Here is a 27541-nt window from a genome sequence, read left to right on the forward strand (position 1 = left end):
GCTGCTCCTCACTAACGAGAGGGGCACCCTTCATATTGGTAGGTTTATAGGGATAGGAAAACATACTTTACTTTTTTTAACTCATTCAAAGAGCTAGTTGGACCTGAAATTTTATAGCTGAATAATATTTTTCTTCTTAGACTTTTTAATTTATTGTTTTTATAATAAATTTTAAAATTATCGAGATAGAAGATTTATGAAATGAATTTTTTCAGAAAATATTCTTCTAACAGTTTTTGTCTGAAGTGTTTAGTTCACTATTATTAAAACATTTCAAATGTATCAATTTTTTGCTATAAGATAAAAAATTAAGCTTTTATAATGGAGAAAAATCCACGATTACATTTTCCTCTTCCTTGCCATTTTAGGTATTTCCAAACTATCATATTTATCCTCCAACTGCACCTCATGTTGCTTATATGCAACCAAAAGCAAATGCACCTTCCTTCTTCATGGCTGACGAGCTTCGACAGGTATGCTTTTAGAAGCTAAGGCAGACACTGATTGTTGGCTATGCTTTAGAGCAGGAAAATGGATGTGCAGGCCACCGTCTAGTCTCGCAATGTCCCCTAAGCAAGGAGATTTAGAACATGGAAGTTTTGTGTATGTTTAAGGAAATCTTAAATAATGTATTAGAGTATAAAATATAGAATTTAGTATTTAAATGTGCTTCCTTTCTGTGCTTTGTGTTCTTTGTTCAAAAAGTACTCTTTACATGGGTTTCTCTATTAGTTTGTGTGTATATGCATGCTTACTTGAATGTATTAGGGAAAGCATATGGAAGTTAGAAGATTTGTGGGAGTTTGTTTTTTCCTTCTACCGTGTGGATTCTGTGTACCAAACTCAGATTAATGAGGCTTGACAGCAAGTGCCTTTCCTCACTGAGCCGTCACATGGAAAGGGTTCTTTAAATAAAGCATACATAATTTAAATGGTTTCTAACCTTGCAATTATTGCTAATAGTTTGATACAGTAAACTTTGTTTTAAATAACCTAACAAAAGTTTTAAAGTAGGTTTTATGGAATAGTTTATTTTTTTAAAACAACTTAGATATTCTTGATATTTAGAGCTTTTTACATGTACATTCTCAAAAATATTTTTATTTTGCAAAAGGTTCTTCAAGTGTGTGCATGCATGTGTACATGAATGAGCGTACGTGTGCAAGTTATTTCTTTATGCAGTGCTGGGGATAGAATCCAGGACCTTGTGCATGCTAGGCAAACACTGGACTACATCTCCATTTTCTGTGTAATGATTCTAGAATGAATTATTGATGAGCTTAATAGATCTTTTATATATTTCATGTTGATTTATAGCACCTTTTTCTTTTAAATGTAAACTCAACCTTAATTACAGTAGCAAGTCTATCTAGGGTTGGAATTTATATATATTAATGTCTCTAGAAATTTTGTAGGCATATTAAAAGTAGCAAATAAAAATATTATTTAGTTACAGTGGAAAAAATCTAAGATGTCAGAGGCTCTGCCTATAATCTGTTATTAATATGCTTGTTTCTTGTTCTTAGGAGCTGATCAACAGACATTTAATAACAATGGCTCAAATTGATCAAGCAGATATGCCAGGTAAAATGCATATTGATACACCTTCTCCCTCACCCCTGGCAGAGGCAGGCCCTCGGAGTTTGAACCAAGACAGCCTGGTCTGCAGAGGGAGTTCCAAGACAGCCAGGGCTACATGGAGAAACCCTGTCTTTGGGCAGGGGGGAACCCACATAAGTGGGTGGGGTATGTAACTGGATCATATATTAAGCCCCATCTATATGCCTAAGAACTTTTAAAACTCCCACTGTTTATACAAGTATCTAGAGAAAGTCTTTTAATAGGTTAAATAGTAAAACCCTTTAATAGGCCCTATATACGACACAAAGAAGCCTTTTTTCCCCCGTGGGAAGAAATACTGGGCTCAGTGGAAAGCATTTATTTACCTGGAAAGTATAAGCTCTCAGATCCACTCCCCAGCACTGCAGGCTAAAATCACAAGATAAAAAACACTGATGAGTTCTACCAAATTAAAACTTTAAAAAAAAAAAATGACCCAAAGACACCTGCTGTAAAGAAGAACTAAAACTTGGAAGGAGATATTTGAAGTCTGTGCAACTGACAAATAATAGACAAAAGACCTGATCAAACAGCTCACTGGGAAAATGGCCAAAGATGAATGTGGGCATTTTTATGGACAATCCTTATAGCCAATAAATAGGAAGGAAACAAGAAGGAAATAAGGAAATGATCTGATAATTGTCAACGTATAGTAGGCTATAGATCCACATGTTCTCGGTAATGATAGCTTAAATTGTTGAAACTGCAACTGCTTTAGAAAACTCAAACTGTGTATCCGTATACCATTTACCCAGCATTTTTGATTCTAGATCAAGGCAAACTTTGGTCATTTCAAGAAAGCATGTATAAAATAAGCTAGCAGCTAATAGTGAATGGGGATGAGTCGAAAACTTTTTCTCTAAAATTTGGGGCATGACATGGATACCACTTTTATCTCTTCCATTCAAATCTGGACTTCAAGCCTTAGCCAGAGAGAGCACTCAGGCAAGAGAAAGAAATAAAGGCATCCGATTAGATGGCAGATAGCATGCTTATTATTTTTATAATAACAAGACTGTACCAGAAAAGTTCTAGAACAATATTCAAATTCAGCAAAGTTGTTGGATATGTAAACAAACATTCAGAAATAGCTTTTTCCACATAGAATAAATAACAAATAAGCATATACCAGTGATGGAATAAGTTTAACAAAAAAGTTTGAAATATTTGTCATGGAATCTTTGAAAGAATTTGGGATGCAATGGAAGGATGTCCTACATTTGTGGATTGGAAGGACAGTGCTATTAAGATGTCCACAGTAAGATACAATGAATAAATGAGTAGAACCACCCCCCCCCCCAAAAAAAGTTTAAACTATTCAAGGGTTTGCAGTTCATGTGGTTTCTGTCAAATACAGACATCAGTAGAACACCACTGCACAGGACATATTATTCCTTTCTAGAGATTTGTTTCTCAGTGTTATCAATTACCTGTGGTTTGCAGAGCTGTAGACTACATTCTATAGAATCAGACACCAAGATAATGTGTGATCCCTTAGGTAAAGCACAAATGTTTTTGCTGCCTCCTCCCCCCTTTATTTATTTCTTCCCATGATATTTATTGAGCTCTACTTTTTTCTCTGCTCCCCTCCCTGCCTTCCCCCCTTCCCCTCTTCAATCTTTCCCCAAGGTCCCCATGCTCCCAATTTACTCAGGAGATCTTTTGCTGCCTTTTTCACCCTTGGCTTTGGTACACTGAAACCAGAGCCTCATGTATGCTTGTTATCACTAAGCTACATCGCCAATCCTGAATCTGTAATCTGGTGCTTAATGCCAGGTGGCGTTTTGACTCAGGCATAAAACAAATACTGCCTGATTCAGTGTTACTTTCAAACCTGCGTGAAGTGGTGTGTTCTACAATAAAGGAGCATGAAGAACAGATACATATAAATATTATTCTGATTTTTACTACTATTATTTTTTATTTGAATAATTTATATAATTTCCATAAATCAAAAGATAGAGAAAAATTTTCTTACCCAATTTTCTTACCAAGACTTAATTTTTGTCAAATCCATAAATATACTGAGCACTTCTTATATACTAGTGATATTGTATTAATGAGATTTAGCTCTTACTCTGGAGAAGTTTAGAGACGAGGAAATATAAACAATGTTTTTGGTCCGTGTCTCCTCCCACCCACCCCCACCCCCCCAGACAAGGTTTCTCTGTAGCTTTGGAGCCTCTCCTGGAACTAGCTCTTGTAGACTAGGCAGTCCTCGAACTCATAGAGATCCGAGTGCAGGGATTAAAGGTGTTGCGCCACCACTGCCGGAAATACAGACATTTATATAAGACATTATACACAGAATAGCTATTTCAAAAGCATGGTTTGTCGTAGCACTGACTCTTAGACTCTAAAGAGAGAGTCGTGAGGACAGTTGAATTTGCTAATCACTAATATAGAAAAGGGGGCCATGCCTGAGGATAGTAGGAAGTGTTTCAGAAAGAACCAGCCCTTTGTTACTTGACAGTTAAGACTGTTGAGAGGGGGCTAAACTACATGGAAAGGAGAGTGCACTGTGCTTAGGACTGGGTAGACTGGAACTGCATTCAGTGGGTTCATGAGGAAGCTTCCGTGCAGCATAGGGGCCTTGAAATTTGTTAGGTCCAACAGTGGTGTATCACAAGTTCAGCAGACTGAAGGAAGGAAACATCTGTATTCATAACCTTTTTGTTTTGTGACCATTTTCAATTGTGCACAGCCACTGCACACTAATCCAAAATGTACAGCTTCTAAAGCCAGATAGAGTATGCTATGAAATCCCTGTGTATTGAACAGAATTTGTCTTTTGCCTTGTATATTTGTTTGGTGTTAAAACCATGGTACCCGTTAAAAGGTTGTTGCAAATACCTGCTATAGCTGATTTCCCTCTTGTGTCTTCAGCTGACGATTTTAAATCCACTGTCAGCACTGGTTTAGGTGCACCTCTTCTTAATTACTGGGGCAAGCATAGTTTCCTTCAGTTGTTCTTACTTAAGCCAGAGGTTTTTAAGAGTTTGGTGCTATCTGTCATGTTTATACGTACATGTTTGCATACTGATTTAATGCTACTTATTTCAGATTCTTTGTACTCTAAAGATAATGACAAATCTTTGTTTTTATTAGTATTTTAGAATAAAAATGTTGTATCAAGTAATGACTCATTTCTGGTAATTATTTCTGAAAACAAAAATCCTATATTTTACTGCCAGGAGACTGGAAATAACTGAGCCTGTGAACCTCACTTGTGCTTTGGCTACTTTGTAAGCTGGTTTTACTGGTACTGAAGCTGTACTTTGTTTTATAGGCTTGTAAGTCCAACACTGTCTTATGGTACAGATCTATTAGGATTTGTCAGTGAATGGTGATAGATTTGGTTTCTTTTTTATTATTGTGAGTGATTTATGAATGAAAATTGTTTTTCTATGACTTACTCAGCAGTCCCCACAGAAGTTGACAGCTACCATAGCCTCTTCCCTCTAGAACCACTGCCACCCCCCAACCGGATACAGAAATCAAGTAATTTTGGGTATATCACATCTTGCTACAAAGCTGTAAATAGCAAAGATGATCTGCCATATTGCCTTCGGAGAATACACGGTAAGGAAGATGGGTCTCTTTGTCAGGAGTGTATTATTTGAGCTAAGATTGTCCACACGATCCTGGGAACAGTGCTGTATTTATCACACATGTTTGGAGGACAGGAAGGTTTCTTTTCCTTTTCTTCTCTTTTTGTTCCTTCCTCCCCTCCCCGCTCCCCTTCCCTTTCCTTTCTTTTTTTTTGTGTCCCCAATTGAAAACTGATGCCTTACAGGCAAAATAGACCATTTTTAGAAATTTATATTTCTCTGTCATTTGTGGTTGATTATAGTAGAAATTTTTCTTCTATAGGTTTTCGCCTTGTCAACACGAAGTGCATGGTGTTAGTTGATATGTGGAAAAAAATTCAACACTCGAATATTGTGACTCTGCGTGAAGTGTTTACCACTAAAGCGTTTGCTGAGCCCTGTAAGTTACTGGTCCTGTGGTGGTTCTGCTCCTGAGTTTCATTGTATGGAGTTTGACTTCTGTGATGTGTGTTTCTGTTTTCTTGTAAGCTCTTGTGTTCGCATATGATTTCCATGCTGGAGGAGAAACTATGATGAGCAGACACTTTAATGACCCTAATGCAGATGCCTACTTCACAAAGAGAAAGTGGGGTAAGAGAGATGTGAGCAGACTATGCTTTGATGCATGCTTTTCTTCTGAGAACAATAGTTTTGTATTAAAATAAATTGGAATTTATTCTTTTCATTTTAAGAGCCCTACTGTACCTTTTTTTAAGGCGTCTTAAAGAATTGGGATTGGTTTGCAGCAAGTTAGAAAAGTGTGTGTATTGACTCAGATTTTATGCCAGTATCTTTGGTTTACTCTGGACATTTCCCTTTTTTTTGTACCTAGTAAACATAATTTGATAGTCTTACCATCCAGTGTTTTCTATATGATAAGTTTTGAAACTTAACTTCCCTAAACATATGCTTTTGTTTGTTACATGTCAAGTCAGGTTTTAAGTAACTTTACTTAAATGGAGTATTTTTTTCTGTTCCTTTTCTATTACTTAAAGTCATTTTATATTCCAACTATTTTAAAAAAAAAACCTGAAAATTTGTAGAGTTCAAAATGTGCTTATTTTGAGGGGAAATGATACCAGAAAAAAATATCAGTCTATTTTGAGATGTCAGAACTTACATTTTTGTGTATGATCTCATTTTGTAGTGTAAAGCCAAAAATGAAGCATCACATTGGTAGCTGTGCTTTAATCCTAAGGTTTTCTTGAATCCAAAGCCTAATATCTGGGTTTGCTCATGATCGTGCTTTCTGCACTCTGACAGCTGAAAGGAGAGAGCTGTGGTTACACAGGTGTTGTCTCTCTGTCATGCCACCTGCACACCGGCACAGTGGAGAATGTGGTGCAAATTTTCCTAAAGATGAATATGGTTATGGCTTGATTTTATTTTAATAACAACCTGTGAAGTGGCTGTTGGCTTTGATTTATATAGCTGTCTTAACCTGAATACTGTTGCCATTTGGGCTACATCATTTGTTTTGTGGTAGCTATTTTATAGTGCAGGTTGTTACCTGCCTGCTGGATACCTCTCTACCTCATCTCTGATGCCAGCATTACCAGTGTTCTCTATTGAGAACTACCCACAGCATTTTACCAATTTAAAATATCTGTATTCTGTTCTGGTATTTCAAACAATATCTCAATGTTTACATTTTCTCGGAATCAGTCCTTCCATTTTACATACCCCCTTCTTTCTAGACAGGTTCTATGTAACAGCTTTGGCTCTTCTAGAAGTCACTTTGTAGGCCAGACTGGCCTCCAGCTCACTGAGATCTACCTGCCTCTGCCTCTGAGTGCTGGGATTAAAGGCATGTGCCACCACCACCCAGCCCATTTTACACTCTTGTAACCTCCCGTAATACACCATACACACATGAGTGTCTCTTGTTTTCTCTTACTATATGATTATTGTTTTAGCAACTTATTTAAAACGGTACATTTGTTAGAAAATGGGGATGATGTGAGATAGAGAAATTGTATTTATATAGACATAGAGATTAAAATCACGTGAAGTGATTGGCACAGTTAGAATTGAATCTCATGGGATGTAAGTCCTATGTGTTTGTTCCAAGTTCTCACTCCTATAATCCTAACACTTAGGAAACTGAGACAGGAGGATTGCCACAAGTTGGAGGGCTACACCGTAAGATTCTGATCTTCAAAACAAGTGTAATAGCTGGTGTAGTCTCAACACTTAGAAGGCAGAGGTAACAGGTCTCTGAATTCAAGGCCAGCTCAGTCTCTATGTAGTAAGTTCCAGACAGCCAGAGCTACATAAACCTTGTCTTAAAGTTATTTCCATGAGACTGGAGAAATGACTCTGGTTAAGAGCACTGGCTATTCTTCCAGAAGTCCTGAGTTCAGTTCCCAGCAACCACAACCATCTATAATAGAATCTGATGCTCTCTTCTGGCCTGCAGGTATATATGCTGAGCACTCATAAATAAAATATTAAAAAAAAATAAGTAAGTAAAAATTTTTAAAAAGTACAAACTTCTTTTCCTGGTAGTGGTGCTTTGGGTTAAACTGCAGATTTTATGCATGTTGAGCTGTACACTTGTACGGCTCTCCCAGTTGATCTTATCAACTTCTGCTAAGAGCTATTTGGAGAATTCTAAGTTGTCTTTGTAGAGTGTAATGTCTTCATTCTATCCAAATTGAGATGAAATGGTTCGTTTTATATGTGCTTATTAAAAATGTTGTAATTGCATAGTCAATTTTTTTTTATTCATGATTTTTGAAATAAGGTCTTGTTTTGTAACCAACCCTGAGTGGTCCTGAGTTCTTATGTAAACCAGCCTGGCCTGAAACTTGCAGCAGGCATCCTGAGTTGCTTCCTAAGTGCCAGGATTATATGCAGGTGTCATGACACCTGGCTTGTACTTTCTGATTATTATAATTATTTGTAATTAAACATTTGACTTTCACATTTTTAGCCTCATTCACAGAAAGTTGGTTTACAATCACGTGGCTACAAGATTATGTTCACTGAAATAATTAACAAAATCTGAATTAACTTTTATATATATAAAAAGTTTTAATATATAAAAAATATTTTTTTATTTTGTCTGTCACTTAGTTAAATATTGACACTGACCTAGTAGGTATGATTAAAAAGCAGTTTAAAAGCTGGGGATGGGGGCTGGAGAGATGGCTCAGAGGTTAAGAGCACTGACTGCTCTTCCAGAGGTCTTGAGTTCATTTCCCAGCAACCACATGGTGGCTCACAACCATCTATGAGATCTAGTGCCCTCTTCTGGCTGCAGGCATACATGGAGACAGAACATTGTATACATTATAAATAAATTAATTAATTAAAAAAAAATGCTGGGGATGGAACTCAGTGGCAGAGCTGTTGCCTAGTATGTGTGAGTACCTAGGTTAAATTCCCAGTACCACAAAACAGACGGACAAAACACCTACAATAAATAGTTGTTAGAAAAAAGACAACTACTTAGAGTAGATTGTTTGTTTAATCATTCGTAAGGATACTACTTTTTAAATTTTTGTTCTTGTTCAGCGTCTATTCAGTCAAAAGAAATAGTAGTGAGACCTCTGCTACTTTAACAATATAAAACCTATAATCTCAATTTTAGAAACACTTGGGCTTATCTGTTAAGTTTATACTATTCTGAACATGCATGAAAATTCATTTGCTTTCTAGGCCAGCATGATGGACCACTGCCCAGGCAGCATGCTGGACTATTACCAGAGTCTCTCATTTGGGCATATATTGTCCAGCTGAGTTCTGCTCTGCGGACTATTCATACAGCAGGTTTGGCATGTCGAGTAATGGATCCAACCAAGATTCTGATAACTGGCAAAACAAGGTACTAGCAGTTTGAATTTTTTTGAATCTGGGTTTCTTTTTTTAAATTTATTTAATTTTGAGTCTGCAACTGTTCTGCTTGTATACATGTATGCATGCTACATACATGTGTTTGGTGCCCAGGGAGGCCAGAAGAAGGTATTGGGTTTCCTGGAATTACAGATGGTTGTGAACACTCCCGAAGTGTTAGCAAGGTATCTGGGAATAAAGAGACAGTATCAACACCACTTTCTCATGTAGAGACACCATTCCCAATATAGCTGTAAATCATCCTTAGACTGGAAGACTGTACCTACAGAGCTTCAAAACTGTTCCTCAGTTTGCCTGTTTGTTTTGTAGTTGTTTTGTTTGTTTTTGTTTTCCTTTACCCGTTGATTTTTTCAAGACAGGGGTTCTCTGTGTAACCTTGGCTGTCCTGGAACTCTTTCAGTAGACCAGACTGACCTTGAACTCACAGAGTTCTGCCCGCCTCTACCTGGGATTATCAAGTTGCTAGATGATTGTTGTTGGTTAGGTTCCAAGCATTGAGAATAATACATTGAGGAAGCAAAGACTTTAACAACACCTAACTTTTTAGTTGCTGTAACTTTTTTGAGAGTTACTTTGAGCAGTGGAGCATACAGAACTGAATAGCGTAGCTGGACCTTGGGGTTCATATCTATAGTCTCATTACTTGGGAGGTGACAGCCTGGGCTGTAACATAGAGAGACCTTTTGTGTGCTCACCCAGTAGAAACCAACAGCAGTAAAGCCCAAGGGTGTCCTGGTCTGTTTTCTGTTACTTGCCGAGGAAGTTCTTGACTTTCTGAGCTTAAGCAATGACATTAGACTGTGCTGTGACACTTTCCCCTTAGCCTGGCGAAGCCATGAAGAGGTTTGAGTTCATGTATGTAATATGCATAGAACAGTGCCAGCTGTGTCTTTAGCAAGTGCTGGGAAGTAGTTTCCTTTCATGAGTAACTCAAAAACATCTTTATCATTCTGACTTTTACAACTGCAGTCAGACCATTTAATATCTCTCAGTCTTAGTTTCGTTATCTCTGAAATGGTTGGTTTTGTGGGTTGGGAGGATGAAGATGAGAGTTATAGTCATTAACGTTTTAGGTCATTTCCTAATATTAGGAAATGTTAAATATTCATTAGTATATACTAAGGGAAGAATAATTACTTTCTTTGAATTTTTTGGTCCTTACAGGTTGCGAGTAAATTGTGTAGGAGTTTTTGATGTTTTAACATTTGATAACAGTCAAAATAATAATCCTTTGGCATTAATGGCTCAATACCAGGTGAGTAAGAGTTTTTATGGGCGCTTAAAGCTTATTCTGTTTTTGTTCTTTTAAGTTAACCTTGGTTTTAAAGTATTCAGGGTTTTAAGTCTCAGTTCATTCTTGAGTGGTGTCTTAACCCCTGTGGTTTAATTAGTGCAACCTCACTGTTGAAACAGACAGAATAAATAACCATTAGTCCTAGCAGAGAATAGCTGTTTAGCAATGAAATATATTTGTCTCGGTCAGATGAGTAGATTATATTAGATGATACTACTTGTTTCACTTTTTCAGACCTACTAGTTTTTCTAATGCTTGCCCCACTGTATTATTTTCAAAGAAGTGACATCAGAGCACCCTGTTCTATATTTTTCCTTTGTTGCTATTAAGTTGTCACTTCTTGCATATTACTAGAATTTATTATTCTCTAAATTCTTTCTGTTACTACTGATTCAGACTCCACAGTGTCCTTACCCATTTTGTTGTTTATTTCCTTATTAATATGCTACTGAATCTGGGAGTGTTGTTCAGTGGTAGAGTGGTTCTTAAAATACTCCAGGCTCTGCATTTGGTCTCTCCAGTACTACAGAAAGCAACAGAGACTGTCACTGTGAGGAGGAGGAGGTACTTCCATTTTGATTACTGTGTAAATACCTTGAGTATTTAAAGTAGATAATTTATTCATTTTAGTCCATTTGTCAAGCAGTGCTTCACATTGAGATCTGTAACTCATTAAAGTTGATTTTAGACCTGGCGTGATGGTGCACGCCTACAATCCTAATATTCTGAAGGCAGAGGCAGGTGGATGTCTGTGAGTTCAAGGCCAGGCCTGGTCTGCAGAGCGAGTATCAGGACAGGCTTCAAAGTTACACAGAGAAACCCTGTCCCGAAAAAATGCAAATAAATAAATAAGCTGATTTTTAGTTCTTTGTGTAAGAAGTTATATTTATTTGTGTTTAGACGATTGTTTACCCAAGGTTTGGTGCAAGGCAGAATGGTTTCATCACATGAAGACATACTTCCCCTTGTTCTCCTCCTTTCAACTTTTGTTTGTTTCAAAGGAAAGTTTTAATTTACTTCAGTGTAAAACAAAATTTCAAAACAAAAAGGAAGAAAATGACAGGGTAAGAAATAGAAGCCTCATGAAACAGTCTATGGCTATTGAACTACAAGCCACGCTGTCTGAGGTATAGTGGCACTTTTGCACACATTCTATGCACACCTTTCCTATCTTAATTCCTCTTGGCTGTGCCAGCCTTACCAGGCTGCCTTGGTTGGTACTGGCATCTGGTAGGCAATGTGGGGAAGAATTCTGATTCACATGCACACACATCTCCAGAAACCACTTTCTTTCATCTAAGTGTGGTTTATCCCATCACTTTTTGTGGAATGTTATTTGTTAGTGACTTTTCTTCTGCTGTGTTATATTTACTTAGTAATTAATTGGCCTAATTTTTTTTATCCCGGAAGTAACTGATGAACTAAGTGTGGGTAGTTCATGCCTCCAGCCATAGCATTAAGGAGGAGGTTGGAGGTCAGTTAGTGAGCTTGAGATGAGCATAGTCTTTCTTAAAAGTTACCCAAAATTGTAACTGAATATTACTAAGTACTAATGACCTGCTTATGTCTAAGAAAGTTGTACCACTACATTTTTGGGTAATATTTAGAGTCAGTACTACCAGAAATCTAGAAACATTTCATCCATACGTAAAAATGAAGCTCATGCCTTAGAGTTATCACTGCTGTTTTTAATAGAATTGTTTTTTTTAAAATTAGTACTGGACTACGAACCATACAAATAGCCCTATGTTTAACCTTCAGCACCAAAAACATCATTTATGAATATAAAATAAGACTAGTATGAATTTTATTTTCTGAATCACTTTTTTGTTTTTTTGCAAATGGATACTATTTCACTTACTTAATTTATTATGTGATACTTTATATAAAAGGGAGGAAATTACTTTGAATTACAAGTGACCGTTTCATAAACCTGGGCTTTTTTTTTTTTTTGTAAGTCAGAAACTGCTTTCATTTATAAACTCTGTCAACTTTCAACCAATTGTCACTTTATTTTTCAATAAAATGAATATATTGGGTTTCTTTCCATTTTTTTGTTGTTGCATATATGTAGGTTTCTTATGTAAATTATTATAGTGAGGCATAGGAAAGATTTAAAGATGGTTCCAAAGGGGGCGTGTATTGACAGGAGAGAGGGGCACATTGTTTCTTGTAGTCTATTCTCGTAGTCTGTTTCAGACAGGTGACTAGAGACTGACTTGTAGTCAAATAGACTTAAGTAGAGTCCTAGATAGAATCAGAGACAGAAACACGAAACCAAGAATCGGGAAGAAACTGAAAATGATTTGGGGTATACATCCTGAATTCAGCAAGTGGGGACAGAATCTGATGGAGGCAAGAAGCAAAATAACGAATACAAAATCATTTAGCTGGAAAATAAGGTTAAAAAAAAAAGTTCCCAAGTTTCTAATGCCAAAATCTCTTAACTAATGAAGACTTTTTTATTAAAAAGTAAATTGTAATCTAAACTGGATTATATCATGGATATATTTTATTTCTGAAAGTGAATCCAGAGTCAGTTTTAGAGAGGAGGAAATACTCAGAATAGACATTTTGTTTCTTTAAAACCGCATAGTTCTCCAGATGCTTTGGGCCTTTGTTTTCACGTAGGGAATAATAAAGTATTCTAGGAGGGAGGCATCATATGGGGTGGGACCAAACTGAGACTTGTTTCAGAGGTTAAGAGGCCATCTTTGGCACAGGCTGCTAGCACACTGAGTACATTGGTTTGAAACCATGTAGAAATGCCCGATATTCCATATTATTCAAAGCTAGAATTTCTGTAATTTCATCAGTATAACTTGGGACATTTGCTTTTTTTAAGGTGACTGAAATGATTCCTGGTCATTCATAGCATCCCTACCAGACAGGCATGACAATAACACCATCCTGTGCCACTGCTTGTGCTAACTCTGGCACGAATCCCAGACTTCTTCTAGTGAATTCAAAATATTATATAAAGTTAGTTTTCCTGATCATAGAAGCTCATGTGTAAAATGTCAGACCCACAGTAGTGTTGAGTAAAATGTTGAGTTTGAACAGTTAAGTGTTTTTAGTAATGCAGTTTGATTTAAGCTCTATTAAGAGAGTGTTAAGAATAGCCATCTTGTACTACAGTTCACTGATGATTGCCTTAAATTCCTGGCTTCCCAGACACACTCATTTCATACCTTTTCAGGCCACTAGAAACATTATCAGTAGGGACTTTGAGAGATGCCACCCCCTAGAACATTTTCCCTAATGGATAACACCAAAATGCAGGCAAGGAGGAGACCACTAGGCATCATTTTTGTTTGGTTTGTGTTTAAGTTCCTAGGTGATTTTAGTGTTTGAGTAGATTGGCAAACTCCTGTAGTAAACTGATGCTTGGGAAACGAACGTTCATGCAGTAATGAGATGATACTTCAGCAGATTTTAAGCCTTTATAGAAACCCTCAATAGAAGGCTGGGCGGTGGTGACATATGCCTTTAATCCCAGCACTTGGGATGCAGGGGCTGTCAGATCTCTGTGAGTTGGAGGCCAGCCTGATCTACAAGAGGTATATCCAGGACAGACTCCAAAGCTACAGAGAAACCATGTCTGAAAAAGAAACCCTCAATAGAAGTTGCTTCGAATGTATTCCATGCTTAGAACAACTACATTCTTCTAGGAAAGTGATGGTTGTGTTTGCAGAGGGCTACTACTGTGGGGACTATTCTGTTTCATGGAGTTGTAATAAGTGTGGGAATCCTTTGGGATCAAGCAACCCTTTTACAGTGGTTACATATCAGATATCCTATGTATCAGATATTTACATTACAGTTTCTAACAGTAACAAAATTAAAGCTATAAAGTAACAATAATTTTATTCCAAGTGGTGGTGCATTTCTTTAATCTTAGCACTTGGGAGGCAGAGGCAGGTGGATTTCTGTGAGGTCAAGGCCAGCCTGGTTTACAAAGTGAGTTCCAGGACATTCAGGACTACACAGACAAACCCTGAGTTGAAAAACCATAAAGAAAGAATGGAACTAATGAAAGAAAGAAATGGAGGGAGGGAGGGGAAAGGAATGAGGGAGGAAGAAAGGAAGGAAATAATTTTATGGTTGGAGGTCACCACAACATGAGGAACTATGTTACAGAGTCACAAAATCAGAAATGTTGAGAACCTCTGTTTTTGAAGGAAAACTTCAGGGTAGCTCATTTTAAAAACAAGAAGTGAGAGGAAAAAAAAGAATTCAAGGCATATTTGTGAACAAAAAAGAAATAAGTGTTTTGGGCAACAAAGACACAGGGTGTCATTGAGGTCTGTGCTATTTTAATATTTTATGATACGTGTGCTCTGAAGTCAAGTGAGTGCTTGCTTGTAGTGTCTTGTCTTCACATTCACATGGCTGTGTTGAATTCATGAAATGAGAAGCCTGTTTAGTACAGTAGTCCTAGCACGTAGTGGCCCTCCATTCTGTGTAACAGGGAAGAGTATCAGCTGTATTTAAATTTTCAGAATAAAAATACAAACTCTGGCAAGCTAGATGGCTCAGCAGGTAAAGACATTTACTGTGTAAGCCAGGTGACCTGAGTCATCTGGAGCCGTTGTGAAGATGGAAGGAGAAAACTGACTTCAGGATTTCTTGCCACCTATAACACATTGCTGCCACAAAAGCTTGTTAAAAGCAGCAGTCCATAATTGGAATAGTGGTATTTGCTAAAGTATAGTCCTTTCACTAGGGGACTTGGATGCTCTAAATATTTGGGGCTTATTCGTTAACTGAGACTGTGAAAGAACAGTTTGGAAATCTTTTCTCAGATCATAGTAATTCTAACAAGTAACCATGCTGAGAACCTGCCCTGAGCACTCTCTCTGTGTTTATGTGTGCTTTTCCTGTTAGGGGTTCAGTGTTCAATGTGTTCAGTGTATTGAAAGTGTACCTGTGAAGTAGAAATTAAGTTATGTTTATTCTCTCATGTCAGCAAGCAGATCTGATATCATTAGGAAAAGTTGTGTTGGCTTTGGCTTGCAACTCTTTGGCAGGAATTCAGCGAGAGAATTTACAGAAAGCCATGGAATTGGTGACAATCAACTACTCGTCTGACCTGAAGAACCTCATCTTGTAAGTGTTAACATATCATGAAGCAGAGTGGTCCTCTGATTAACATAGAGCTTTCCATAGGAGTCTCCCACTGTTTAGAGTCAAGCAGACACAAACAGCTGCTGATGTCCTGATCTTTATTGCTAACTATATATTTCTTACAGTGAAATCATAAACCAGTTTGTTTCAATTAGGCACTTGGTTGGAATGCCCTTTAGAGTTTTACGGACGCATACTAACTAGCCTCTAGCTCTTGGGTTACATTAGTTATACTTCAAGAACACACCACCACTTATGTATCTCCCAGTTAAGTCATGGACAGTACAGACAAAACGTTTCTGCCATGTCTCGAGTTCCCTTGGCCAGTATTGTTCTAGGTAGTGAGAGATACTGTTGTGCAGCCTCCTTCACGGTCCAGTTATGTATATGAACCTCTGGTCCAGGAGTGCAAATCAGAGAATGAAAGTCCAGAAAATCTTTGAGTTTAAGTTTGGAATGGATTTGACTTATGAGGAACCCATTGTGGACTACTTTCACCACCGAAGGACCCCTTACTATCTCTAATGAGAATGTCAGAAGGAGGGCAAACAACCTTGATTACAGTTGAGTTTAATTTAGGGGGAAAATATGCTAGGACAACTCTCATTTCCCTATTATGTTCTAGAAGCCATTAGAATTTATTGATCCTAATCAATAGTCTCTTTTAGCTTTCAGTGATCCCTCTGCTCTTTCTGTGTAGCCCTGGATGATCCAGTTTCTTTTTGGACCAGCCCTGGGGTATGGAACTGGGGGATGGAGGATGGGGCTGCCCACCTGTTCTTTGTTAAACTGGTTTTCCTGTCTTGCTTGTGAGACACTGGAAGCCAGTGCTTGCCTGGGACCTAGAAATAATCAATTAAGATGATACAGCTTTTGGGGGAAAAAAGTTTTGAGTATGATTCTAGTATTACGTTTGCAAAATCCAGATTGTTCTGGAGAGTTGCAGAATATAATCTCTAAATACTCCCTTTTGAAAAAGTAGGAGCTGAAGATAGTAATTAAAACACTTTATATTAACAATTATTGAAAGTAGATAATGATATGTGAGGCTTTATATACAGTTCTTTTTAGATACTTGAAAAAATGCATAGAAAAAAGTAAAGTGAAAAGCCATCCTTCACTAGTGACATTAAACTAATATCTATAGAGCTACATAAGGCACTTCTGAACTGCATGACATGAATTGCACTTAATTCTCTAATATCTGTGTAAATGGAGTATCATTATTAGCTCCATTTTAGAGACAAAACTGAGGCACAATAAGGTAGAGGTGTCAAGGTGTAACATAGCTGGTAACAGGTTTTAGTATGGTTAGGTAATGGTTACAGTGGATAACTAAGATAATTTGTGTAATTATAATCATTCATCTGCTTATCAAAAGAATATTTACTGTATGCCAGAATGTGAGGATACTTTAATATGATCTTTAGATACTTACAAAAGGCATTTAAAGGACTGGAAAGATGGCTCACCAGTGAAGAGTGTGTGCTGCCCTTGCAGAGACCTGAGTTAAGTTACCAGTACCCATATCCAGTAGGTTAGAACTACCCGTAACTGCTCCAGGGGATAAAATCCCTCTTGTGACCTTCATGTGTATCTGCACTCAGGTGTCACACATACACAAAGTTTTAAAGAAGATGTTAAAGATAAAAGCAAGTGAGCTGCTTGTAGACAGTGAAAAGGCCTGTAAAGACAGTTTCCTGAAGCAGAGTTGCAAGGAGGTGAGAGGAGGACTTCCCTTTAGAGTGAGTAGTGGCCAAGTGATTGACCATTACTGTATTCTGTAGGCAGCTCTTGAAAGAGCAATACTTTCTCCCTCAGTGATGATGGAAGAAGTGAACTGGTCCCTTTTTGCTCTTAGATTCCTTAGAACTCTCTCTAAGTGTCACCTGGAAATGACACATGAAGTCATAGAGCAGAGGACAGTTAATTTTGGACTACTTGATTTTTACACAATTTAAGATTCATTTTTTTAGACTAAAAAAAAATATTTTTGGTTAGGTGCAATGGCATGTGCCTGTAGTCCAAAGAGTATGAGGCAAGATGCTCACTTGAACCCAAGAGTTTAAAACTTGCTTGGGCATCGTAGCAAGACCCTGTCACAAAAATAGCAGCAGGTTATTTTTGAAGAACAGGAGGGGAAATTCCCTATCCCTCAGCCTTCCAGTGTTTTACACCCTCAGACTTCACAGTCATTTCATGTAGCACCATTGAAACAAAGAGCTCAAGGGTGGAAATGGGTAAGTGTGGCCCTCTTCTACTTAAGCTTTTCACGTCTGTAACCTTGAACACACAGGGAAGAGATACCTGGACTGTTAAAATGTTCCAGGGAAGAGAAGTAATACTGAAGTTTTAAAACACTTAATTTGCATGAAAAATATATTTTCACATTATGAACACAGATTATAGGGATAGCAGCATCTGTGTGCCTGTGGCTGTGTTGTTCTTAACTTGCACTGGCCATTCATGAGATTCTTCTCTGTCTTGATAGGTATTTGTTGACTGACCAAAACAGGATGCGGAGTGTAAATGACATCATGCCTATGATTGGTGCTCGGTTTTATACTCAATTGGATGCTGCTCAAATGAGAAATGATGTCATCGAGGAAGATCTTGCTAAGGTAGAGTCTGGTTACAAGTTACTATGTAAATTGACATACAGTACTCACTGTGCCAGCTGGCTGGGACTGCAATGCTCTTGTCCACACTGGGTATTTGTTTAGTCTCTAATGAATATCCTATTCATTCTTGACTTTACTATCATCATGTGACTAAAGTCTTGATTTTGTTTAATGTATTTTAAATACTTCCTAGAATTGATCAGTTGCATAGTCTCCCTGAGTATGACTGTGCACAAAATAGGTATATGTGTAAGAGTGGAACCCAAAAGTGTGGGTGTTAGAATTTACTGCATAAGAATAATATGAGTACAGAGTACCATTTTAAAAACTTTTGTTTATATTCATCTGGAACATTAACACTCTCTCTCTTTTTAAAATGTCTTTATAGGAGGTTCAAAATGGAAGACTATTTAGACTTCTAGCAAAATTGGGAACAATCAATGAGAGGCCAGAGTAAGGATTTACAGTATTTACAGTATGTTTTAAAACCAAAGGAACTAATTTGTATAAGGAATGAATGGATTACCTAATGTTTTTATTTGGAAAAAGAAGAAGTTCTTAATGAAGTGACCTTAATACTGCTAGCCATTAAAGAGCTGTTTCAAGCCACAGCCCAAGTGTGGTTGTTCTTAAGACCTTGTATGCCATATTAGAAATCAGTTGTGTGTGCAGATAAGGGAAGGCGATAGCAAGTACTCTATCTCATGTAGGAAGCCTGATCTCATCTATCTATCTTGGTCAGTTGGAAAACATTGGAAATTTCTTGGCTGTAGCACGTCTCTTCTTTTCTATGAAAATGCATTTTACAGATCTGTCATGTTGATAATAGAGTGACATCATCATTTCATGCTGTCCCAGTTCAGCCTTGCTTTTAAGAGTTAGAGTTATCAGACACAGAGTGTGTGTCTGCACTTTGTTTCTTGAACCAGGCTGGACAAAGTTGTAGTTGTGACTGTCTCTGGTCTCATAGAGGTAGATGACTGGTGCAGACCACTGCTTGTGGACTTTCTTTCCTCCCATAGAATTAAAACCTACTTACCCGTTTTCTTCTTTTTTTTTAAGATTTATTTTTATTTTACATACATGAGAATTTTGTCTGCATGATACCAGGCATTGCACACATGCCTGGTGTCTAAGGAGGCAGAATATGGCATCAGATTGCCTGAAACTGGAGTTGTAAGTCACTGTGTGTGTGTGGGGGGGGGGGTTCTGAGAATCAAACCCAGGTCCCCTGTAAGAACAGCCAGTGTTTTTAACCACTGAGTATCTCTCCAGCCCCACTTGGCTGTTTTCAAAATGAAGATTCTAAATTAGGATTCTCTCCCAGTAATCTTCCTAAGAAGATATGTGTGTTAACCAGTTCTTGAAATCTTGTTTAGCATTTTCATGTCTTTACCCCTGTACGTCAAAATGTGACTCTTCCATTCTGTTACTTTGTCTCAGTATTTAACTCACCCAGTGACACACCCCCTTACTTCAACGTAGCACTCTTCACTGTGTGTGGATGTCTGAGTTCTCTGTTCTTGGGGTTGCCTTGCTGAGAGTGCACGCCATTCTCAGGGAAGCAGAGGGAAGCGCAGTGACAGCTCTTTTGTAATCTTAGTTGTTCTCTTGGGGTTGGTAATTGTTCAGTATAACATCATTTTTCTTAAGCACTTTACAGTGAACTCTGTGTCAGAGTTAGGAAATAGTTTGAAATTCCCACCTCCTGTTCTCATCCAGCTGGTTGTGCCTCAGGGCTGCCACATTCACACTTTAGGCCTGGCACATCTCTCTGTTTGGGGTGGCGGGGTGGTCCATCTTTGTTTCTCTCTTTGGAGTAAAGGCCCTGTTGCTTGCTTTTTTTCTCTGATTTATTTTTAGTCAGTGGAGCACACCTTTTGTAGCACACACCTTTCACAAGGGGTGAATCCATGAGTCTTTTGCAAAGCTAAAGTTGTCTTTGTTCCTATTTTTACATATTACTAAATGATTATATATAAAATTCTAGATTGTCCTTACAAGATTCTATTTACATTTCTTAATATGTTATATATAAATTTTCAAAAAGTTTTGTGGTGAAAAATATCCTCACCCTTCATACCTGATATCCTTGGTCTACCAGTTGTCCCAACCCTGACTCGTTTACTTTTGAAAATTTTACATGTATTTCCAGGGTTAAGAGTACAAATATATTGTTTATTTACCCTTTTTAAGTACATAAACATTGCCACTTCTCATTGTATTAATTTCTGCTCAGCTCTATTTGCAATTAGGCAGAATCCTACCTGATACACCTGTCTGACCTGCCTCTCCCTCTGCCACTCTCTGGGTGGAGGCATTGCTCCTGTTTAAGAGAACTAGAGCTGGGTGGTGATGGTGCACGCCTTAAATCCCACAACTCTTGAGGCAGAGGCAGGTGGATCTTTGTGAGTTCAAGACTAGCCTGGTCTGCAAAACAAACTTCAGGACAGTCAGGGCTGCACAGAGAAACTCTGCCTTGAGTAACCACTAACCAATCAATCATTCAATTGATGAGAGAGAAAACTGGAGACAGAGATAGATTAGCTACCTGGTCATGTACTGTGGGCCACATCTGTACAGACAGGGCACATCCAGAACTGTGCCCTGCACATTGTGCTGCCCTATGCACCATGTTGCCTCCAGTGAGAAGTCCTCAAACAATGTTTGGGGGGCGGGGGTTGGCTTAGTCCATGGAGTAACAGTGGAATCTCCAGATGTCGGGTGTTGTAGAATAATTTGGTATTGTTCTTGAGAAGTCCTAACTAGCAATACTTTCCTTAAAACTTAGAATTTTGTCAGTTTAATGAGAAAGAAGTTGAATTTCAGTACCGTTTTGCTTCAGACTTACTCTTTAAGGAGCCTATTTGAGGATCTTTTATGTCTTTGAATTTTTTTATTGTGTTGTCTGATCCTTGTCTTGCTTCTTGTCTTTGGGAGCTAATCATCTCTAAGTCTCGTTGAACTATTCCTCTGTAGATGTTTATGTATGTGGCCATATTGACCAAAGTTCCTTTATGACTCTGAATTCGGGTTAAGAACAATACATTACACTTTAAAATAAATGATCTCATTCTTTCTCCTAAAATGCTTGTGACTTTTTCTTCCTAGTCTGTCAGTGCTGACTTTGTTCTCTCTTTTCTCCCGTAACCCATCTAGACCCAATGGCCTTTCTTAGTGTGCTTATTGCTGTCTTGTTCTTGTTGACTGCGGAGCATGCTTCTGTTGGGGCCAGCGGCCTCGACTTCCTCCTCCCAGGACAGGCTCATGTTTCAGCTCTGTCCTACCCCTTCTCATTGCACTGTGTAGTGGCCCGTCCCTGCTTTCTCTGCTTACTGCAGTCACATGTTTCCTGCTAGTCTGCAGTTCTCAGGTCCCTGAAAACTACAAGTGGTCTCTGGTTCTTCAGTTTCTCACAGTTTCTTACACCTTTTGGTGAAGTGTGAAAAGCAGAAAGGTACCTTTTCTTTTTTTCTAAATATTTACCATTTTATGCTCCTTGGTAAAGTGGAAACTTACCTGACATCTCTGTATCCCTGAGCATGGACAGAGGAAAGATTTTCTTACAGGCATGGCCAGAGATATTTAAAGACAATTTTTCCTTTTTTCTCCTTTTTATCTAGCTGTGAATTGAATGTTGAGAAATGTGATTTATGTATGTAGAGTTGACTGAGGTTTATTTATTTGTTTGTTTTTAAGCACTTTATTGGGTTAAACTTGAGTCTGAAAAATATGGCCATGTGCACGTAGAGTGACATACTGAGATCAAATATTAATTCCCCAGGTTTCAGAAGGACCCAACTTGGTCAGAGACTGGAGACCGCTATCTGTTGAAACTCTTTAGGGATCATCTTTTTCATCAGGTCACAGAAGCAGGTGCTCCCTGGATTGACCTCAGTCACATCATTTCCTGTCTTAATAAGGTAATTAGTAAGGAAAACCACTACTGGTTTTTAGTAGGTTTTTTTTTATCTCTATGTGTGTGTGCATCATGCCCCATGTGCACACACAGGGTCAGAGGACACTTTGGAGCTCATTCTCTCATTTCTGCGGGTGTGTCAGACTTGGTGGCAAGCACATTTACAATCCTATTATCTCATCCACCTTGTAATTGCAATTTTAAGATCTCAAGGGTAGTATTACAACTTGGTAGAGTTGTGGTGTACAAGTACTAGGAGAGTGACAACAGGATGTATACCTGCTGTACTCAGTCAGGAATTTAAGACAGGACATTTTTTTCTTTCTCTCTTTTTTTTTAAATTTACTTGTTTTTTTTTTTCTGTGTATTGATATTTTACCTACATATGTATGCCTTGTGTGTCATATCTTGGAGTTAGATGATTGTGAGCTGCCATATGAGTGCTGGGAATTGAACCTGGGTCCTCTGGAAGAGCAATCAGTGCTCTCAACCTCTGAGCCGTCTCTCCAGGAGTGTCTGATGTAGTGGTTCTCAACCTTCCTAATGCTGTGACCCTTTAATGCAGTTCCTTAGGTTGTAGTGACTCCAACCATAAAATTATTTTCATTACTACTTTATAACTGTAGTTTTTCTGCTATGAAATATCTTGTAAATACCTGTTATGCTAACCCTATGAAAAGGACAATCAACCCCTTTCAGAGGGATTGTGACCAATATGTTGAGAACCACTGAACTGGAATTTTTGTTTGGTTTTCATTGTGAAAAACATCTTTTACTGCAGTAAAGTGTCAGAAGATGAACATATTCCTCTTTTATACTTTGTTGGCTTGTCATTTGTTTTATTGAGTAGAACAGTGAATAGTAAGAACTGTATATGGTGTGACTACTTGCATGTATGTATGTTTGCATAAGTGTAGACACGTATGTATATGGTAAAAGAGATCCTGTCTCAAGCAAGGGGGGAAGGGAAAGACTAACAAATTGTCCTCTGACCTCCATAACATGCACAGTGGCATACACACATGGGAGGAGGTGTGTTTGAGAGTAAATTATAGTCTTTGTATAAGCTTATGGTTACATCAGGTACTAACAAAACAATGGTCTGGTGCCAGATCCATTCTGTGGCCATTTTTGTTTCCTCTTTCTTTCTTATCTAAATAACTTACAAACTGAAAATAGTTTTTTGTTTTTAAAAAGTGGAAAGAGAAAAGATTAAGCAAAATGTAAATATGAACTCAGTATGATCTCAGTGGTGGGTGGACAGAGATCAGAACTGGTGCTCATAGAGGAAGCTACAGAAATACATGGATGAGAAATGCTTTAAAAGTTAAAATGGCAAAACAGGAAGGTACTCGGTTGATATGGAACTGGTTTAGGAGGGCCTTCTGTCTATGTGTTGCTTTCATTGGTTAATAGAGGAAGTACTTTGGGCCTATATCAGAGCTACAGGGGAACAGAGCTAGGTGGGAAAAATAATGGAATGCTGGGAGAAAGGAGGCAGAGTTAAAAAGAAGCCATGAAACTGCAGGAGACAGATGCTGAGAATTCTACCTGGTAAGCCACAGCCACGTGGCAATATACAGATTAATAGAAATGGGTTAAGTTAATATAAGAGTTAGCCAATAAGAAGTTAAAACTAATGGGCCAAGCAGTGTTTTAATGACTACAATTTCTGTGTGGTTATTTCCGGGCTAAGCTAGCTGGGCTGCCGGGACGAACAAGTGGGCCCTCCTCCTACTTGGAATTGCTGGTACATTGTTACAACTCATTGGTGACATCTAATTGACATTCTTTGGAATACAGTTTGGCTATGAATACCATAGTACCATGAAGTATTTCTCCTAAAGAATACATATTTAATTCTCTCTGTTCTGCACTGGTGTTCATAATATGCAAAATGGAAACCATTGGGCAAATAATTACAGAGTACTGAGTTGACAGAAGATAGTAATCTGTTCATGGAAATTTGAAAAGGGACTATGACAGAAATACTTTAAATATTTATTTCATTTATCATTGTCAAAAATGTTGTCTTAAAATGATTAAATCAGTTGTCTTCCTTGATATAAACCGCATATTATTTTATACCTTACTTCTTTCAGCTAGATGCAGGAGTGCCAGAAAAAATAAGCCTGATTTCCAGGGATGAGAAGAGTGTGCTGGTGGTGACCTACAGCGACCTAAAACGCTGCTTTGAAAATACCTTTCAAGAACTGATTGCGGCTGCAAATGGTCAATTGTAGTACTTACTAAAATGTCCACAGGGCATAGTGAAGGCCCGAGCCTATAGCCAGTTGCTCTATGGTGAACGGTCCTTCGTCTCCTGCTAGCAGGAGAATGAGCAGGAAGGAGTGAAGCTTCTTGCACTTGGGTCAGGTGCACTGTTACTTGAGAGGAAGAATGTCTCACTTTCTACCACTCTGGCTGCCACAGGCCTCTGAAGAGTTATGTCAGATCAAGGTCACCATTTGGTGAATGATGCTCCTGCTTCTGTTTTTTCACTTGTGTATGCACTAATTTTAATTTTTTAAAGACTTTTTCTGATCTTTGACCTCTTGCCACATTGTATACTTATTAAGGGAACTATTTGCAAGGACATTGGGAAACAAAAAGAGGCAGCTTTTTGCCACCGAGAGATGCAGAATTTGCTTTTGGTGGATGGGCCAACTCAGTAGTTCATAGAAGTACGGTGTAGTGAATAGTCCTTATGAGTATCATATGCAAACTCTGCGTGCCACGTACCTTAGCTCAAATTGAAGCTTCTGTTGTGTTTAAGAACACACAAAGAGAAATATCAGTGAGTTGTCAGATATGAATTTTTCCCTTATTTGTTAATTTAAATCCTTTTCCAGGTAACAATTGAACAGTAGCTGAAGGAGCAGGCCCTGCTCTTCTCCAGGTTCATCCAGAGCCTTCTTCAAAGAGCCTGCTAGTCAGATACACTTACATTGATGCAATTTTTAATAACAAAAAAGATATTGTGTTGAAGGCCTAAAGTTAAAGAGTTATATTACTTTAGGGTCTTTCCAGTTTGCTTTTTCTTTTTCTTTGTACTACAGCTTTATAATGGTACTTTACACTGGATACAGACTCAGACTGTTGAGAAGGTGAACTGAGTACAGCAGTCAGTGGTCTGATGCTCTGCAGTCCGACCCTGGAGGGGCACTTCTCTGCTGTGCCTTTGCACTCACTGCTTAACCCAAAGGAACAGGACTTTTGATAAAAACTCACTCTGCAGGATCATCCTGAGAAGCCCATCTTACAAGTTTGCAATTTTCCTCCTTGAAACTTTGTTACTATTTGGACATACAGTTGTCGCCAAACTTGAGTATTCATGGGATTTGTGGTCACTTCGATATTGAAGACTGCCAAATACATAGGGATTTTCTCCTAAGGCCGCCTTGAAGACTTCATCTCCTTCCCAGCACTGAGTGTTCAATTTGCTCTAGGTGTGCAGCAGGAAGAAAATGTGGAGGAGATTCAGAAGGTCAGGACAGACTCCCAAGCACTTGCAGCTGATGTTACTATCTTCATTTTTAACAAGCGTACATATTTGTATATCTCAGAGAAGTTTTTAACATTTCTCTGTCCACTTTTTATAAGCTTTAAAATGATTTCTCTCTGCCTTGAGATTTGCATCAAGAAAAAGCACCTCTCTTCACTGCAAGCTTTGGAGACTAGAGACACACTTCACATGTTTAACAAGCACGTCTGCATCCACGAGTGGTAGCATCAGTTGTTAACGAGAAAATCAATTATTGCATTTGATCTGGATGGATTTTTAAAGAACATAATGTTCAATATTCAAAGGATAATGAGCATTTGCCACCATGATGTTCCTTTTGTTTAAAAGGAACAAGAACTTTCGATGTAACACACAAGAGTCTTTATCATTAGCTCATGTATTTGAGGAAGAGCAGCTGTCTTTTTATATGTTTTTTGACAAATCATATTGTAATTCTTTTGTACAAAAAAGAACTACTTGTATTCTAGAAGAAATATGAAATGCTTAATTTATAAGCGGACTGGAGATTTTTCCAATATTGTTTTCTTTGAAAATGAAAGGGGATCATCTATTTTCGTTTTGGGGGCCTGGGAACTTTTTGAAAATTTTCATTTGTGGACCAATGTTATGTGAATGCTAAAGAAGGGCAGGGGTAAATTAGGGCTTGAATCTCTCGTTCCGCATAGACCAGCAAACTTCCCCTCTGCAAAGCAGGTTCACATCACAAACCCAAGAGTCTGCATCGGAAACGCTAGTCCGCTTCAGCCCCTAGTAACCTCAGGGCTTGGTTTGGGTAGTAAAGGTAGTCAGCTGAACATTTTCATGAGTAAATATTGTCAGCCAGAAAACAGTTGGTGTCGGATAAATGCATATTTTTTTTAGCTTTGTTTTATATTTATTTTTCATTTCACTTTTATTGGGAATGGTTTTCAAAAGAACTCTTCAGTTCTGCTTTGGTGTTTTTTGCGGGGAGAGTTTTTTGTTTTTTATTTTTTCTTTAATTTTGGGTTTTTTTGCAGGGGGGGTTGGGCTTTTTTGTTTGTTTGGTTGTTGTTTTTTGTTTTAAGGGAGCCCTCTTTTTCACAATGTAAACCCACTTAGGAGGTTGTCTGAAAGTTAATATTTAGTTCATAGGAAGACTTTAATATCTGAGAGTATTGAATTAAGGATGTGAACTCCCCATAACTTCCTGTTATGACAGACACAGCACGGAAAGGACAACCCTTGAAATCATGTAGTGTCACTCATTTCAGCTGTCTGTGCCTATTTTAAATCCTGTTAGTGTATTTACTTCATTGCAGATACCTTTGAGGGTGCCCTGTATTTTGCTTTGACCTTGGTTCTGTCATTTGGATATCAACATTGTCCCTAAAAAGCACCAGTATGTTAAGTTCTAACGTCACAGTCCCAGTATCTGTTGCTCATCTTTAACCCTATTTTCAGTCTCTATGTGTATAGCAGTATTTTTTAATAAAGAATTACAGAGATAAACTTGGTTTTGTTCTGTTATTATTATTACCAGTTCATATAACACAGTGGTGTTGGTCTTGATTGGGTTTTGAAAATTATTACCTATGTATTTTGAAGAACTTCTGCCTTTGGGTAAAATGGTAACAGATTAGATTGGTGGTTTATCAGTTACTTTTTGATTCATGTGTCCTGGGTCTGCGCTGAAACTAAGGCTTTAGATAGGAGGAGATGTAAGCCTGTGTAAGAAACTGCTTATCTCACAAAAGCTAGCTGTGCACGCGCCCACTTGAGCTGCACCCTGTAGCTAAGTGTGCCTCAGTGCTCAGTTTGCCATGTGGAGGAGAGAGACTCTTTGCCAATTTCTCAAAAAAAAAAAAAAATTCCACAAGGATAAGTTGTTAAAAAAAATGTTGGCATTTGTTGAGCTTGAATAGTATTTTATTGTTGGGTTCCCCCACCCCAATACGTTTGAAATTTCTGTGATTTGAAGAATTGAAACTATAGGATGGAAAAGTAGTCAAGACTTGAGGCTTAGGA

At 38.0% G+C, this 27541-nt stretch overlaps 1 protein-coding gene across 4 annotated transcripts in view; it reads left to right on the forward strand.

Annotated features, from left to right (window-relative positions):
* Pan3 (poly(A) specific ribonuclease subunit PAN3) overlaps positions 1-27025 on the forward strand; it is a 110177-nt gene extending 83152 nt beyond the window's left edge. For 2 of the 4 annotated variants that reach the window (XM_085685151.2, XM_085685156.2), the window contains 12 exons: positions 369-473; positions 1527-1584; positions 5041-5202; positions 5494-5610; positions 5700-5801; positions 8874-9039; positions 10233-10323; positions 15332-15471; positions 17981-18110; positions 18499-18563; positions 21895-22033; positions 24132-27025. In XM_085685151.2, the coding sequence (XP_085541277.1) occupies positions 369-473; positions 1527-1584; positions 5041-5202; positions 5494-5610; positions 5700-5801; positions 8874-9039; positions 10233-10323; positions 15332-15471; positions 17981-18110; positions 18499-18563; positions 21895-22033; positions 24132-24272 (1416 nt within the window). In that variant the 3' untranslated portion in view covers positions 24273-27025. The remainder of the gene's footprint in view (positions 1-368; positions 474-1526; positions 1585-5040; positions 5203-5493; positions 5611-5699; positions 5802-8873; positions 9040-10232; positions 10324-15331; positions 15472-17980; positions 18111-18498; positions 18564-21894; positions 22034-24131) is intronic. The other 2 variants (XM_085685154.2, XM_085685160.2) reach the window with 1 other exon arrangement.
* The last annotated feature ends 516 nt before the right edge of the window (positions 27026-27541 follow it).

Source organism: Myodes glareolus, chromosome 2, assembly GCF_982192425.1.
Source record: "Myodes glareolus chromosome 2, mMyoGla1.1, whole genome shotgun sequence".
Lineage (NCBI taxonomy): Eukaryota > Metazoa > Chordata > Mammalia > Rodentia > Cricetidae > Myodes > Myodes glareolus.